We start from the raw sequence: 18652 nt of genomic DNA, 5'->3' as shown, positions 1-18652 counted from the left end.
AAACAAAAAACAACCAGCCTTTTCCTTTAGAAAATGATATTTCCTAACCCCTTTGTGGAGGGTCTAGGTCAGGATTTAGTAAATAGCCTTGCTGAAGTTTAACACCATGTACTTGTTTCATGTACTTTAGCCGGAATAGATTTACCTAAATGAACGGATAAGTTTTTTAAAGTTTCAGTTATTGAGAGAGAGACAAAATTGAACTGTTTGCTTTTTACTTTTTTTAAATTTTAAAAATACTTTAAAAGCATAGAAAAGAGCAGAGAATAATAGAATAATATAGCAACCACATACCCCACAGAATTAGAGTGTTTGGCATGCTTAATGTATCATTTGGTATATATTCTACAATTCCTTTGACTCAACATTATGGTTTTTGAGGTTTATCTGTGGTGATGCATGTAACTTTAGTTCATTCATTTTCACTTATAGTGTATTATCTGGATATACCGTGATTTTTGTTATTATAAATGCAGACCATGTTTGTATAGATCATTTTATACTTATTACTAGGGATTCTAGTAATAGAATCTAGGAGGATAATCACCGAGTCAGAGTGTGTGCAATTCCAGTGTTGGTAGTTTATTTACAAAGTAGTTATGCCAGTTAAAACTTTCACCAGGAGTTTGTGAGAGTTTCCAACTCCTGCTGTCAGACTTTTGTTGTTTTTTTGGCAGTCTATCAGATGAGAATATCTCACTGTTTAAATTGGGTTTTCCCAGTTATCAGTGACATCATAATTTTTTAGCCATTGACATTTGAAGTAAAACATACCCAAAGGGTATGAAATCCCAAAAAACATACCCCAGATGGTTTACTTGACACGGTAAGATTAAAATATGATTTATAGTTGTGTTTTCTTTTCATGGTCCTCTTATTATGGTATTATAGTATTCCCACACAATTAAAGTTTTAACTATCATTCTAAAAGCTACAATCACATTTTAAAGTTTTAGGTAGTTTTGATGAAAATCTTCCTAAAAATGTACTCTATTTCCTGTTATGTGAAATTCAAGGTCAGTTGAATTCAGTGCTCATAATAAGTATTAGGTTTTTAAAAAACTTCATTAATACCTTCTGGGCCAGATGCTTATTTCTATACCAGATACCCTAAAACGGTTCTTTAATAAGTTTATTTTTTGCCTTGCTCCTTTTAATTTGCTCCCTTCTTCTCTTCAGAATTCTAAGGATATAAGGAAGATTTTTTTTTTCCTCAGTGAGCAAGTGCCTGGGGACATTGGGCAGCAGTTTGCCTCTACGTAGTTGTCACTTCCAACGTGCCCCGGTGTTGTGGAGAGTTGAAACTGTCCAGTTTTAGGAATCTGACCTGCAGATAAGTGGGGTTTTCACTGTATGAGCAAAATGCCTGCTAGAAAGAGGCACAAATATTCTCTTAAGGAATGAATACATCTTAACTCAAGGGTATTAAATTGGTCTGTTACTGAGGAGATAATGAGCAGGAAGGCAACTCATTATCTTAGAAGGTCTGAGAAAATTGGCCAGATGCAAATGGTACAAGTACCATGCTGATGAGCAGTGCAAATACCATGTGGCCATTAATGCTTTTTTTTCTTTGTATGTTTTTTCTTAAAACTTTCTTTTTTATTGAACTATTGTTGATTTACAGTATTGTGTTAGTTTCACCTGTAGAACAAAATGATTCAGGTGTGTGTGTGTGTGTGTGTGTGTGTGTGTGTGTGTGTGTGTACTTTTTCAGATTCTTTTCTGTTATATAAGATATTGAATATAGTTTCCTGTGCTATACAGTAAATCCTTATTTTTTAAACTATTTTATATAAAGTGGTATGTATCTGTTAATCCCATACTCCTAAATTTGCCTTCCTCCCACTGTTTCCCCTTTGATAACCATAAGTTTGTTTTCTGTGTCTGTGAGTCTGTTTCTGTTTGTAAATAAGTTCATTTGTATTATTTTTTAGATTCTACATACAAGTGATAGCATGTAATATTTGTCTTTCTTTGACTCCATTTAGTGTGATAATCTCTGGGTCCATCATATTGCTGCAAATGGCAATATTTCATTCTTTTTTATGGCTGAGTAATATTCTGTTATATATATATATATATATATATATATCACCCATTTCTTTATCCAGTCATCTGTTGATGGACATTTAGATTGCTTCCATGTCTTGACTATTGTAAATAATGTTGCTATGAACATTGAGGGTGTATGTAGTTTTTCAAATTAGAATTTTAATCTTTTTCAGATATATGTAATTAATGCTTTTTTTGAGATTTTAATTTTTGTTTTCATAAAATTGTTTATAAGTTTGCTCTTCCTTGCCTTCACAGACTTATGGTACAAATTTGAAATTTTTGTTGTTTTTCTCATTTCAGTGTGACAAAATTAGGCAAGAACGAGATGAAGCTGTTAAAAAACTGGAGGAATTTCAGAAAAGTATGTAAGCATTTCAGTGGCATTATTCTAACACAACTGTGTTTTGGGATTATGTGGGTAGACATGTACCCTATGTTTAGTTGCTGATGCATTGGACAGCTAAGAAAGGAAGAATTGTCTTTCCATTTGCCAAAAAAAAAAAAAAAATGCCCTGGCATTACTGTGATTTTTAAAGAAATGGTTGAGCATTACCGTTTTGTGAAAATATTATTTATAAAAGACTGTATGTAGTACAAAAATTGTTACTATGCGGAACAGTTAAGCGAGAACAAAAATTGTTATCTTGACTCTTTGAGAAAAGCCAGTATTAGTATTTTATAGTCTGTCTTTCCTGGTCTTTTATCTGTGTACTCTATTTACCAACAAAAAATACAGCCATACTTTGCGTTCAGTTTTGTAGCCTGCTCTTTTCAGCGGACAGTGCACTGTGGTCATTATTACATGTCAATAGAGATACATATCAGCTTTAAGTGTTGCCCATAGTATTCTGTTATATGATAGTATCATAATTTATTTAAACATTGCTTTAGTAAGAGATAGATTATATCTGATTTTTAGTTATTATAAATAATGCCAAGTATTCTTATACATGCATCTTTACAATGGTGTGATTAATTCCTTAGGTTAATTAATAGAAAAGCAATTCTAGCCTTATAGAACTTAGGTATTTTTAGGAGTTTGAATAATTGAAATAGCCCTCTCACCAGGGAAAGTTATTCCCACAAAAGCTGTAATAATCTTCATTTTTGTATTTTTTTATGTGATGTAATTTTGTTATTACTCTGTAAGGTTAGAAGGAAATAAGTCATGGGAAAGGGCCAGACCTTAGCAGAGAAAGTGACCTTCCCTCTTGGAGGCAGGGCCTTTCTCCATTATTCTGCAGATGCTATATTAGTCAGGCTCTTTGATTACATCATAAAGTCTTGACTTGGTAACTATACCACAAAACATTTTCTTCTTATTGAAATTAACACAGCTGTTAAAATGCAGCATTATAGTTAAATTTCAGTAGCCAGTTTATTTCAGGTGTCTGGCTGTAATAAGGAAAACCTAAAGGGAATATTGTTGGAACACCTGTCTTTGGTGGCCAATATGCTGTGACAGAAGGATTTTTTTATTTGTGAATGTGTGGATTGCGATTGTTTAGGACTTTCTCCATCCCTAATGTAGGATTAATGGGACATTCTTACACTTGAACTGACACTGAGTCATGGCTAGAAGAGTTATGCCATTGACATTGTTACCAATTAATGTACTTGAATTAATTATTGATAGTGGATTGGCATACTGTCTGCAGTGGGAATAGTTCAAATTCTTAAGGTTTGAATTATCATAGGATGTTTTGTTCCAGGTAGGTACGAGGGACTTTTACCCCTCTTACATTATGCAAAAGAGAAAGCAATTTCCTGTCAAATCCTTTAGAGTAACACGTGAACTTTGCTTTCATCTACCATTTTTCTTTTCCCTTTCTTTGTCTTTTCCTCTAAATACTTTTGATAGTTTTAAAAATTTACATTTTTCCTGGAAGTTCCTATCGTGGCTTAGCAGTAATGAGCCCAACTAGTATCCATGAGGATGAGGATGAGGATTCAATCCCTGGCCTTGCTCAGTGAGTTAAAGGATCCAGCAACGCCGTGAGCTGTGGTGTAGGTCACAAGTGCAGCTTGGATCCTGCGTCGCTGTCGCTGTGGTGTATGCTGACAGCTGCAGCTCTGATTCGACCCCTAGCCAGGGAACTTCCATGTGCTGCACGCGTGGCCCTAAAAAGCCAAAAAAAAAAAAAAAAAAAGAAAAAGAAAAAATTATGTTTTTCATTATGAACAACTCAAAGTCTAAAATAATCAAAGGTTAGTTTGACAATCTTTATTGTTGTAGTCATTCAGTTTTTACCTTTACTAAGTCAGCCTAACTAAAGTTTAGATGGAAGGAAAACAGAGTATTAACTCGAACAGAAAATGGAGACTAAAGAAAACTTCAAATATTTGTTAAAAATTGTGTCTGAGATAAATGATTCATGACGTTAGAGCAGAAGATAGAATTTCGGATTTGGAAGGGAATGAGGCAGTTATCACCATGAAAAGCTCTGTGTGGTGTGAATCCCTGTAGCCTTGAGCAACTACTGCATTATTGAAAGTGGAATAAATGATCCTACCTCATAGGCTGTTCAAGGATTAAATGAGATAATCTGTGTAAAAAGTGCTGAACACTTTGCTTGGCACTATAGTAAGTAGTGAATTAATATTAGTTGCTGCCATGCCCATCTCATTTACTGCACCATCCAGGGCTTGACTGCCCTTTAGTATTAAGAGCTCATGTCCATTACCTTTTGTGAATTAGTTTCCAGGCACCAGCCTCCATATTCGGGCAGTTCCAGAGAAAGGTTTCTTCTAGAACGAAATTGAAATCTGCCTTCCTGTAATGTTTACCTCCTAGTTCTAGTTCTCAAGACACAGGAGAAACATCTGAATGAGGACCAGGAAAAGTTTTGCTAGGTGGTAGGGATCAACTCTTCCTAGCTTGACATACTTCCTAGCTGGTTTTGCCCATATGTCCATGTGGTTCTTGGCTCTCTGTCAGCTCTTCTGAGCCTTTTCCTATCTTTCTGGATAAAGTACACCACTTCATAGCAAAGCAATGTTCCCTAGAAAGACAGATGTCTATGAAAATAAAAGTCAAAGTCCTTTCATGACTTTCAGGCTATAACATTAGATCCATTGCTCTGTTTTCGGGCCTCTCAGTTTTCTGCATACCTGCTAGTTCATGGTTGTTTTCTCACTACATGAAAATTCTTTCTAAGTAATCTGATACTGTAGAAGAACTTACAGTATGTTCAGCACATATACTTTAGAGATACCCTGCATCTAAATATTGCTGAGAGTTGGCTGGATAGAGAGGAGTTTTGCTCGGGAAGCAACATCATTGGTGCTGTGTCTTTTAAATATAAAAGACATAGAGCACTGGACTCACCTAGAAAGAGCTTTGGCTGGGCTTCACCAGTTAAAACTTTATAATCTGGGGTATGTTCCTTGACTTCTCGGGGCCTCAGTGTCCTCAAAGATAAAATTGCTATGATAATACCTATCTCGTATGATTGTTGTGAAGAATTATGAGCGGATACATGCAAAGAGTTCAGTACCTGAAAGATACCTAGTAGGCCCAATAAACGGTGATGGTGTTTGTTTCCTAAGCAATTCCGTACTACAGAGAACATTCCAAAAAGATGTTCACACATGAACTTAAGCCTGGAACATTTTTTTTTTTTAATCATCAGACAAACACAATCATGAATACTTACTTTGTACCTAGCATTTTTGCTAGGTGCAAGAGAGTCAGCCATGAGTAAAGAAAATCCCTGCTCTGCTGCTCAGAGTTAGTAGAAGACAAAAATAAAAGAATCGCAGTTACCCTATAGAACGAAGTGTTCTATGATGATAAGTATGTAAGAATGTTTGGGGTTGTAGGACAGGAGAGACAGACTTTGCTACTGATAGAAGCAATGATTAATATTCTTTCAGGTTACCCTTTTGAGTTCTCAGAGTCATTAAAAAAAGAATTTTTATTATGGAAAGTGTCAACCTTATACATAAGTGAGAAAAAGTACAATGGACCCTTCTGTACCCATCACAGAGCTTTAGAAGTTGTTGGTTCATGGCCAGTCTTCATCTATACGTCCATAACCTGCTCTCACTGACCTCAGATTATTTTGAAACTAACTCTAGTCATCATATCATTTTATCTGTAAATATTTCAGTATGATTTCTAAAGTACTAGGATTTTTAAAAACATAACTACAGAAATAGGGTCACTTTATTTAAAGTTCATCTTTTTTCTTTTTTATACCTTCAAGTCATCCAAATTGTAGGTGTTTTAGGTGCAGTGGCCATGGATTGTGGATATTACGAGACAGGCCACAAATCAGGGCCATAAGGCAAATAACTAATGAACAAGTAAAGGTTTTTTAAAAAAGAGTTTATCCTTTGATAGGTGGAAATAAATTTGTATATATATAAAAAATTCTGTTTTGTATCAGGTGACCTAACTTTTGGTTTTGGAAATTGGGTTATTCTTTTGAAAACTAAATAGTTTGAAATGTATTCCTTCCTTTTGAATCTAGAGAGTTGATAAGTAGGTTTCTGTGCTGTCAATTTAGCATTGGGATAATTTTTAAGATTTTAAGTTCAATTTGAAATTTCCACTGCTCCTTTTATAGGAAGAAATAGAAACACTGCCTGATGGGATTATACCGTGTCAGAACTGGAGAAAATACGGGCTAGTGCCACCTAGCTAAGTTTATCAAGTTAAATTACAGGGCAACTTTTTACAAAATGTTTAGAAAATAAGTGGGCTTTTTTTTTTTTTTTTTTCCTTTTGATAGGCCTAAACCTTACTGTAGAGTGATTTTTCTTACTCTTCCATGAGCAAGAATATTATTGAATAAAAAGTCAAATTCCTGTGAAAAATGCAGAGTGTTTATGTTTTTGTTATGATAGTGGAAATACTAGATTGTGGTAGAAGATGTCAAGTAGTTAAGGCTAAAAATTCGAAGTAATATTTGATGTTGTAAAAATTGTATAGGTTTCTTTTCTCTTTCCTTCACATTTTTGAAGAACCTACCTTGTAAACATAGTGATAAAATGCCAGGAATATTAGGATTTTAAGGAAATAATAGAGCCTATTATTTAAACTACAATATAAAAGGCAATTATATTGATGAAGAGCTACATGGGCTTTGTGTGTGTGAATAAACTTGGCCTGTGTTCAGCTTCTATTTGTTCTTCTGGCATAAACACATATTGTGTGTGATTCCAGTTTAATGGGGACCCGTTTGTATGCCAAGCAGCTGCATTTTAGGACCTATTGCGTGATTTCATAGCTCTCTGAAAATTGGTTCTATTCAGAACAAGAGATAGAAGAGAAGAAGGGGGGTGGTGTGGGGTGGGGGGGGAGCTTCAACACACAATCATTTCTTTTCAATTGGAGCCAGAAAGGTTGATGACAACATGACCATTGTGTTATAATGATAAGACCACTAAGGCATCTGTACCTCTCATCAAGGCTTTCACACAACAGCAGATACAATTTAATTCACTGCTCTGTCAGCAGTGCTGATACCATTATGCCGTCTGTCTCCACAGTTATAATCACTGTCCTCTGAGAAATGCAGTTGAAATGATCTTGAGCAGTCAAAGAAACTCTCAATTAAGGCTGCCACTTCCAATGTGTCAGATTGTGTCTTATGCACTTGGTACAATTTTCACTTCCAATCCTGTTTATTTACAATGTCTACCAGTAATTACGCTTAACGTGTCATTTAGTGAGGGGGGCCCCTGCCAAGCCGATTGTTGGGTGCTGCTGTACCATTGAGTGGGAGTTTCTCGAAGTCAATGCCATCAGCAGCTTTTAGGCCCTGATGGGATGCAGTAGTAATGTTGATAATGCAAGTATCGTGCTCATCAAGTCATAATTAGATGCCACTCAAATGTGCCACTTGTAATAACAGTGTTGATTCATGTTTTTCTCGGTGACTGCAACTACTAATTAGTTAAGTGGTTTTTGGTTGGCCTGCATTTGCTGCAGATTATTATTACCCCTGAAAAAATGTCAAGGTTAGAGATGTTTCTGGCCATTTAGTGCTGCTTTATGAATTTGAATATTAACATAATAAGAACTTTGGACAGACTTAGGAAGTAATACATTTTTGTATTTAATTTGGAGAGAAATTTTTTCCCCTGAGTTTAATCATAATTGCAGGTTAATTAAGCTTAAATGAAGCAAAAGTAATCTCTCTTTGTGTTATATGAGCCCAGTGCTTTTTGCCTAACTTTGTTGGGTTTCACATTTGGGTGTCCTTAATTTTTCTTTTTTAAAGCAAACAAATGTCAATAAGTATACATATCTAAAGTTAAGTTTGAGATTCTGAGCATTTTCTTTTAACTAGAAATATTTGTGAAAGGGATTGACATTTTTCTTACTTGATCTTCAAAGTGTAATTTAAGTTCTAAATTACTTTGTACCTTTGAATCTCAATTTTTATAAACGAGCTACCAAAAGTGTCTGAAAATTACTGTTTTTGAAGCATTGGTTAAATATCAAGTAAAATCTTATTTTTTCTTTTAATCTTCCTGACAATCTGTGATGTAAGATGCAATTTATTAGCATCTACTTTCATCATCACATAATACATAAATCTTGTTGCTGTACTTTTTTGGCCTGGAGTTTATTTAACTACTTGGTTAGTAATAAAGACTGCTATTGAAATACTAAGCTAAGCTGCCACATTATTATTCCAGTTATGAGATCAGTATAAGATTTATTTTAAAACATTTATCTTTAGCTAATTTTCCTTAGTAGATGCATGGGTTACATCCTGCTAATAAAAGGAAATCATGTTTGCCTCTTATAATTTATGAGAAATTCTTTTGTTTAAATTAGCAGACATGTCTGTGGTTACGTATACAGCTATATATAAAAAATAGACCCTTAAAAAAAAATCCTAAATAGCTTTCTTAAAATTTGCGTAATAGCAGTAAGCATTCTTCATTGTGTTTTTTCTTTCCACATTCAAATATTGGCTAAGATTTAATCAGAGCAGCATTTTAAATACTTTTGTTCCGAGATAACTAAAGATCTGGCTAGCTAAAGAATTGAAGTATTCTTAATCATGGGACAAGATGTGTGGGCTTCTGGAATAGCTGACTAATCTCTGAATGCTGAGGCTTTTTTCCTCTCATTCCTAGTTTCTCACATGGTTATAGAGGAAGTGAATTTTATGCAGAACCATCTTGAAATAGAGAAGACTTGTCGAGAAAGTGCTGAAGCTTTGGCAACAAAGGTGAGACATTTCAAATAAAGGAATTCTACCTGAGCTTTTAAATTTCAACTTGCTTTTCTAAACAGTGGCTTCTATCCTTCCCTTGTGCTTTTCTAGTTATCTCATCAGTTGTCTACCCTGATAATCCTCATCAGAGGTCTCAGAGTCCTGGAATAAGACTATGTAAATATCGATCTTAATGCAAAGATTATCTTGATTGTTGAGAAAGTATTTGTATGTGTGAATTTCAGCATTCATGCTTTTTGCCTGTGAAAATGGTCCCGGAGTAGTCCGTTGAACTGGACAGTCCAAATGTCTGTGCATTTGGTTAAGATACTAACCAAGTTTAAAACTAACCTGGAATGACATAAAAGAGCAGTGGATGTTTCCTGTTTGAATCAGATGAAAAAGTCAGCCTCAAGCCGTACGTTTCAGGTGATTATTTGTGAAAGCAAAGTGAGAGCCTGCTAAAGGTGACCTCCAGTTCTCCACTGATTGCTTCTAGCTGATGAATTTACCAAGTGTGTAATTTTCTATATTCTATCTCATCAGAAGTACATTATTATTAAAGAACATTTTTATCTCTGTCTTATGTGTTTTGAGTTGGGTAAAATGCATCTGAACCACTTCATCAGAAAATGGATTACAGCAATTTTCAGCCAAATTTCATTAGCGATGCTGGTTTTGTTTCTTTTCTCTCTCCCCATCACCTACCTCCAGAGTATTTCTTTGGATGCAACTGAAATTCTGCAGATCAATCATCAATCAATCAGTCAATTTAATTTGTATGCATTAGCAGTGTGCTCGCTAGAGGTATTTACTTAATTGTTTGCATAACGACACTACATTAGAATTCATCAGATAAGCAGGCAGAACCTAAGAGTATAAATGTGTGTATATAACTTCTGTTATTTGTCTGAAGAATGTATAGCAATACAGGCCATTGCTTTAAAAGCAATAACATGGCTGTTCTTACATGATTTCTGTTCTGCTGCGTATCACTAGAGTTCACTGGTCCATTATACTGTTTGAATTCTCTTTTCATTTCCTTTCCTTGTTTTGGAGCAATTAGAAAAAGTTGCATTTGGAGCTTACTAGCTGTTCTGAATCTTGTAGTGGCTATGGATAGTTTCTGTATTTTTTCTTATGATTGACAAGAATTTCTATTGCAATAGTACACCCAAAGTGAGAGCACTGACTGCCTCGCAGGACTGGTAGTTTATGGAACATTAATGGTTTGGGAGGCACTTTACATAGGGTTTTTTTCTAGCTATATCATTTGGACATATGTGTCTTTTGGCAAGTTAATTCTGTTCCTTGGACCACCATTGTCTCATCTTAAATGACAGGATGAGCTAGAGTTAGGACTAGAGTGAGGATGTAAGGGCGATCTGGCTGTGACATCTGTCACCCCATTGATCGCCAGGGTTGATCTGGCTGACCTGGCTGGCTCGGCGGGTATCCCCTTCCTCCCACACTGCTCCATGTACGTCCCTCCAGAAGCTGCACGCACAGTCGAAGAGCATGACCATCCCCTATAGAGGAGGACTGTTCTTCGGTCAAGGGTATACCAGTAGCTGTGCAGCCCTGCTAGAACCTCTCAACAAGCTCTCAAGGACTAGAGTGAGAATGAGACAGACTTACTTTCTTCATGATGCACATGAGTCATTGGTCCATATGTGGTCCCGTTTAAAAAACTATTTTTTTCTTCCCTCTTTTTATTTAACAATGATTTTGAGCAAGAGAATTCACCTCTCTAACTTGCAATTATTTTGTCATGATTGTCAGGATAGACCAGGGTTGGATTTCTTAAGGATACTCCAGACCCACCGACTGGGACTATGGCCCAGGCATGGGAATGTTGAAAAAGCTGCCAGGTGACTGTTACATTCATCCCTGGTTGTGAACCACTGTGTTATTAATCTCTAGGGTCCTTTCTACAATTTAGTATTAACAGGAGGATCCTTAACTTACAATTTGTCGTGTATTCTTAAGCCTTTTTGAAAATGGACATTTGGTTTGTTTTTGAACTCATGGAGTTAAGAATAAAAAACAAACCAAAAAACCATTAAACACTATAGGAGTTTCCATCATGGCTCAGTGGTTAATGAACCTGACTAGTATCCATGAGGATGCGGGTTCAATCCCTGGCCTTGTTCAGTGGGTTAAGGATCCAGTGTTGCTGTGAGCTGTGGTGTAGGTCGTAGACATGGCTCAGATCCCACATTGCTGTGGCTGTGGCATAGGCTGGCAGCTGCAGCTCTGATTTGACCCCTTGCCTGGGAATCACCATATGCCTAAGGTGTGGCCCTAAAAAGACGAAAGACAGACAAACAAACAAACAAAAAAAAAACCATAGATGTGCTCATTTGATGTGGAAGATACTGTAGCATTGAATGCAAAGTTTGGAAACTTCACTATATATGTGATCAATAAATGGAAATATTACATCTTGATTTAAGTATTAATTGTCCTTTTTGAGTGGTTTTCATTTTCTAAGCAGTAAAGTTTCACTAAATTCTTATTTTTCTAAGTCTTCACTAATGAAAAATGGAATGTTTAATTTTTATTATGATAAAATTTGACTGCATAGTTTTCTTAAAAGCAAATGTTGAATGCTTTGCTTTGCTAAAATGTGCACATTAAGCTGATAAATATAGACCAGTTATTTAAGTCATATAGTCCAAGTCTGTTTAACTTGCTTATTTTGTATCTTTAAATATTCATTTAACTGTGCTGAATATAAAACTCTATTTAAATTTGAACATAGTGGAAGATTCTGTTATTGTTGGGTTATAAAAGATTTATATTTGCCTTGTAGCTTAGAAGAGTTCCAAAACATAAGTAGCATGCTGTTAACTCATATAACTTGATGAATAATAACTGCAATGAAATTGCTCAGCCTAAATTTGTGAATTCAGAGTTCTCAGAAATGTTCACTTAGCTTGGTTATAAGATTTCATGTGTTTATAAATCTTATATTTCTTCTTTTAGAAGGTAAAAATGTTGTTTCAGAGAAGACTTTTGAAATTTTCTGTTTGGCTTTTTTTCTTGAGTTAATAATTTGCAAATAGAGTAGTTGTATTACAGCTGGTGGGTTTTGGCACCTGATTTGATAGAAGTTCTGAGGGCAGACCTATTAACTATTAGGTTATTATGTATTATTTCATGGTGGCGTAGGAAGTAATAGATTAATCACCAGATGGCAAAAATTAGTATTTTCATTTTATCATGAGTATCCTGGAGGAATAAACTGTATAGATGAATACCGTGGTTGAAGAAAACTAGCTGATAAATGATTTCCAAAGGAAAATTAGACACATAAACTAAATGGCTTTTGTTACTATTAGCTAATATTTGCTGAATTTTTACTCTGCCAGTCGCCCAATTAAACACTTTATGTATAATATCTAATCTTCATATTATAGGATAGAGACTATTTTTTTTATAATTTTTTAAATTTTCCCACTGTACAGCAAGGGGGTCAGGTTATCCTTACATGTATACATTACAATTACATTTTTCCCCCCACCCTTTCTTCTGTTGCAACATGAGTATCTAGACATAGTTCTCAATGCTATTCAGCAGGATCTCCTTGTAAATCTATTCTAAGTTGTGTCTGATAAGCCCAAGCTCCCGATCCCTCCCACTCCCTCCCGCTCCCATCAGGCAGCCACAAGTCTCTTCTCCAAGTCCATGATTTTCTTTTCTGAGGAGATGTTCATTTGTGCTGGATATTAGATTCCAGTTACTATTTTTATTCTTAGTTTGCTGATGAGAAAACTGTGACACTGAAAGATTAGATTATTCTAGAGGCAAAGACAGAATTTGATTGCAGAGCTGGCTTCTTAACTCTGCTATACTGATTTTTCTAAAAATTTTTCATTATGATTGATTTACAATGTTCTGTCAATTTCTGCTGTACAGCAAAGTGACCCAGTCATGCATATAAACATTCTTTTTTTATCACATTATCCTCCATCATGTCCCATCACAAGTGATTAGATATATAGTTCCCTGTGCTATACAGCAGGATCCTATTGCACATCCACTCCACGTGCAACAGTTTTCATCTACCAAACTCAGACTCCTAATTCATCCCACTCCCATCTGTCCTCCTCCATGTCCATGATCTTTTCTGTTTTGTAGATAAATCATTTGTGCCATATTTTAGACTCCACATATAAGTGATATTACATGGTGTCTGTCTTTCTCTTTCTGACTTACTTCACTCAGTATGAGAGTCTCTATCCATGGAGTTCCATCCATGTTGTGGAAAATGGCATTATTTTGTCCTTTTTTAATGGCTGAGTAGTATTCAATTATATATATGTACCACATCTTTCTCATCCATTCATCTGTTGATGGTGACTGATTTTGTAGAAATGTGTCCTACGAAGTATTGCATTATTCTTTGTCAGTTATTCTTAGTGTTGATGTACATCATAACCACATGGGAAGCCCTGAAAAATACTATGTTAGCTGCATTGCCAGAGATTTTGGTCTGAGATTTTGGTCTGCACATTGGGAGTTTTAAAAACTCTGAAGATTGTACTGTGCAGGGTTGGGAACCATTAGTTTAAATATTGGAAGCAGAATTACAAATTAAATCTTGACTGTTTTTCACTTGTTTCTTAGATTGTTATTTTCTCCATACATTCAGAAGAGATAGCATCATTTGAGAATTGGTGATGATCCTTAAGCTTCTAGTGCTGTCCTGTAGCATTCATAGTTCAAAGAACCCACGACGTTTGCTTGAATTTTCCATCTGAAGGAAGAGGGATTGGGAAATCATGGATCTCATGTCTTATCCCTGATCCTCTAATGTAATATGGAGAGCTAAAAGCTGGAGCTGTGGGCTTCAGGCTAAGACTGAAGGTTTGTGACTGGTCCCCTGAGCAGATCTCACCAGGCTTCCCGGGAAGAGTCCATGGAAAGGTTCATAGCCATTTCTAAGTGACCCTTCCTGATTCCCCAGAGAGGTCAGGGAACCCGCATGTGCTCCAGACCATGCCACTGGGGTATATTTAGTTTCCTTATTATTGGGGTATTCAAATCAAAGAATCTCCCAAATTGAAATGGGTTGGTCTTTCCTTGCGAGAAACCCTGAGGGGTCCCAATCATAATCACAAATGAAGGGCTAAAGTCAGACAAGTACCATACTAAATGTCTTATTTTGGTGTAAGGTTTACAGAGGGAAAGACATTTAGCTTTCCAATGAATGGTTCCTGTTCATTTTTATTTCCAGTGTCAATTATTAAATTCAGAACTTATCTTGATGGCCAGTGGCCCTTAGTAAATGCAAACACATTTTGATATCTTATATATTTCATATGAGAGAAATTAGTCTACGTAAATACTTTCATATACTTAAATAAGAGAAGACCTTTTGTATTTTAGTCTTGGGGAGAGAACACATAAGCAAAACCATATTTTCCTTCTGTGGACTTTGGATCAAGTTTAGCCCTAATGTGTGCTTTGTACTATGCACATAAACACATGAACTGAAGAAGGTAATAATTGCTAACTAAAACTAAAAACCAACTCATTTTTACATGTAGGAATAACAAATATGTTAGTAAATTAGGATTCCCTTTATCTGCTATGAATTAGACCTCTTAATAGAGATAATAGAAACATGTCTTGAACTTTCTTTTATTAGAACTCTCTGTACAGATAGAAACACATCTTCAACTAGCTTAAGCAAGAAAAGGAAAAAAAGTAGGAATTTGTTTTGAGGGATATTGGAGAATCTCAAACTCCATGAGTTAGGAGTGTTTTAGGAATGGACTGGAGTCCTATGGGAAACCCCATCTGCGTTACTTTTCTCTGTCTCTCTACACGTTGACTCCACTTTGGCTTTGGAGTGGAGCCTTTCTCTGTTCCTCACTTCAGTAGTGTAATGTGGTTACTAATAGCGTCTGTACATTCAGACACGTGGGAAAGGGACTCATCCCTCTGTTCCAGCCTCCAAATTTCTAGATAAGGAATCTAACTGACTACGTTTGGATCATGTGCCTAATTCCTGGACGAATTAGCTATGGCCAGAGAGATAGGGTATGCTTTAGGGGAACTTGGCTGTTCCCATAAAAACCATGTGGAACAATGAAGAGGACTGGCAGTGTCCAGAAAGAGGGAGTGCTGGGCAAACGAACATTTGAAAGATACTCATAGCACAGCATCCAACAAGATATGTGCTTGAAATCAAGTGTCTTAATTAAGACTATTAATGACTGAATAAATTGAAATTTGATTTAACCTATACCGGTGTTTATCTTAATTCTTCTTGTATTCCTTACCATTCGTAACTAGCATTTTTACATGCTGCTGGCTATAAGGCATAGGTCTTACTTAAAGTAATAAGTTTAATATTAAAAAGTATAAATAAACCCCCCATTTAAAGAGTCTTCTAATTGTTGTTTCATGCTGTGAATGTTGATGAATGTCTAAGACAAAAATACATTTAATTTGTCTGTTGTTTAAAAGTCCAAAACACTCATTTGGCTGCTGCTAAAATAACCGTTTTTATATTTGCCATAGCTAAATAAAGAAAATAAAACATTGAAAAGAATCAGCATGTTATACATGGCCAAGCTGGGACCAGATGTCATCACTGAAGAGATCAACATTGATGAGGACGATTCAGCCATGGACCCGGCGGGTGCGGCCGAGACATGTGTCTCCGTACAGTGTCAGAAGCAAATCAAAGGTAGAATTCCCTGCCTACCTGAGCATGTTTCTGACTCCTCTTAGGATAATGCTTCTCTCAACCCTGGTCACACATTGTAATTACATGAGAATCTCAAAAAGATATTGATGCCTGTGTCCTCCTTTGAAAAAATTCTGAATATTTGTCCCAGAGAGTAGCCTGATTGAGAATCATGATAGGGTGTCGCTTTATGAGTTACTTTCTTGTTTGACATCAGACACTTTAGAAAGCATTTTGACAGTAATAGCCAAGTTTGCCCATAAACTTCTTAAGGATATGGACCATGTGTTAAGATATTTTTGTTGGAGTTCCCGTTGTGCAGCAGAAACGAATCTGACTAGGAACCATAAGGTTGTGGGTTCGATCCCTGGCCTTGATCAGTGGGTCAAGGATCCAGTGTTGCTGTGAGCTATGGTGTAGGTTGCAGATGTGGTTCCGATCTGGCGTTGCTGTGGCTGTGGTATAGGCTGGTAGCTGTATCTCTGATTCAACCCCTAGCCTGGGAACCTGCATATGCCCTGGGTGTGGCCCTAAAAAGCAAAAATAAATAAATAAATAAATAAATAAATAAATATTTTTGTTAACTGAAAGAAAAAAGTGGATAAAAATATACTGAGCTGATACCTCCTGTTAGTCTGGTTCTCTGCTGGAATCTTTAGGGAAGCTACCTCCCCAGACTGCTTAGACTTTGCCCTCCAGGAACTTTCCAGATGATCAGAGCAAGGAGCTAAAAGCAATACATAATAAGCAACCGTGTTGGCCCCCAGGTATTGCTATGAGGCAAGATGACACGATGCATCTGTTAAGTACACATTAGCTTTATATATTTATGTTTATATATTGTTTATGTTAAGGATATCAGAAAGGAATTTGGGGTTCAGTAATTCTCAGGGCATTTTAACTAAGTACACTTGTCAAGAGCAACACTTGTTTAGTTTGTTTGGTAGATAAGACTTTAGTTGAAAGTATAAAGAAGCAAGTAAAAAGAAAGAGTCATCTTAACCTGACTCACTACCCCCTAACCTAAGACAAAATCGTGTTTATGTTGGTGGGAAGGGAATTTCCTTTTGTTCCTAATTGTCCCTTTTGTTAGATCTTTAACCGTATGGTCTCTTGTTCTTTCTTCAGGATTAGCCAGCCCCTGGAGAAAGTGGTTTTGAAACAAGTGTCTGAGAACTCCTTCAGTTAAGCTAGGTTCATGTAAAAAGTTTAACTTGGAGTTTCTGCTTTGGTGCTGCAGGTTGAGGATCTGGTGTTGTCTCTGTGGTGGTATGGGTTTGATCTTCAGCCTGGTGCCATGAATTAAGGATCCAGTATTGCCGTAGCTGTGTCAAAGGGAACTTCCTTATACCATGGGTGTAGCCAGAAAAAAAGTTTGATTTAACTTATAAATAAATACCTATATAGCAGGTTTCTTATTGTCCTTGGAGAAGGGTAAGAAATGAAAAGCACTTAAAAGCTAAGTGGCAAAACCATGTAGGCCTGGGTGTATATTTAAGTACTCTGTGCTAATCCATGTATTTTTTTTTTTTTTAACATTTGAGTGGCAGAAGTAACTTTAATGTAACACCAGAAGCTTATGCACTTAGAGTTGCTAATATTTTCACTCCAGTAACACAGTTTTCATTAAATCTCAATAATAAGAAATATAAAATAAATTAAGAAACAAAGCACCTACAACTCTGGCGAGAAAATTATTAGAATTAACCCTTTTCAAATAGGTTATATTTTAAGTCAGTTCAAATAATGTTTAAGGGCTATAAATTGGCAGCAAGTCAGCATTTTTTTCTTTACATCAAAATCTCCAAATTTTCAGCCACCCATTTGTTTGTATTGCATGGTGACAAGAGCCCATGGCCATTGTACAATAAAAAAGAAATTAGTGCAATGCCTTAATTTGTTTTGCTGAAAGCTTAAGAAATTCTCTTAAAATGCCGGATAGTTTTCTAGAATACAGGTTTGATAGAATGCAAGGAAAACATGATCTAGTGATATAAAATTTTAGAAACATAGCTATACTGGGGGGAGGGCACAGAAATGAAATTTCCATTGTCTTTTGCTCCTTCATTTTCCTTTTAATCGTTAAATAACTTTAACCATAAGTCACATATGTACTGCTGTTTTCAATACTTCTGACAAGATTGATTTCTTCTTTTAAAAGTAAAGTTTTTTTTCTTATTTTTTCTTTAAAAATGCAGAACTTCGAGATCAAATTGTATCTGTTCAGGAGGAAAAGAAGATATTAGCCATTGAACTGGAAAATCTCAAGAGCAAACTTGTAGAAGTAATGGAAGAAGTATGTATCTAAGCCCAAAAGGCAAGACCGTTAGTGTTTTCAGGTGTCTGGGGACAGGCTAAGGAAAAAGCTTGCTATTGGAAGATAATTTCTGATATGAGAACCATGTACTGATTTTAATCTTCTCTTTTGTCCGCCCTATTTCAGGTGTATGAGATGGAACAGAGCATAAGATCATGAACATTCATATACACACCCCCTAGCTCAAGAAATAAAATACTAAGACAGCATTGACATATTTCCTTTTGTCCCTCATATTTCACTATCAGGCAGATTTATGAAAATGATGTCTGCAATTGAAGTCATAACACTTTGTTGCTACTGGTGAACAATTATTTTGCTTCTCCAGCCGTCTCAGTTGGGAAAGGCTGGCCCCACATGTACCTCCAGCACAGGCATATGTGAAAGATGGCTTCT

The 18652-nt window shown here is 35.9% G+C and overlaps 1 protein-coding gene across 4 annotated transcripts in view; it reads left to right on the top strand.

The window, feature by feature from the left end:
- SHTN1 (shootin 1) overlaps positions 1-18652 on the top strand; it is a 109716-nt gene that overhangs the window by 30509 nt on the left and 60555 nt on the right. For all 4 annotated transcript variants that reach the window (XM_005671487.3, XM_001925635.5, XM_005671488.3 and 1 more), the window contains exons 3-6: positions 2359-2419; positions 9157-9251; positions 15771-15939; positions 18138-18235. In XM_005671487.3, the coding sequence (XP_005671544.2) occupies positions 2359-2419; positions 9157-9251; positions 15771-15939; positions 18138-18235 (423 nt within the window). The remainder of the gene's footprint in view (positions 1-2358; positions 2420-9156; positions 9252-15770; positions 15940-18137; positions 18236-18652) is intronic.

Source organism: Sus scrofa, chromosome 14 (assembly GCF_000003025.6).
Source record: "Sus scrofa isolate TJ Tabasco breed Duroc chromosome 14, Sscrofa11.1, whole genome shotgun sequence".
Taxonomy (NCBI): Eukaryota; Metazoa; Chordata; class Mammalia; order Artiodactyla; family Suidae; genus Sus; species Sus scrofa.
This window is presented reverse-complemented; position numbering and strand designations above follow the sequence as displayed.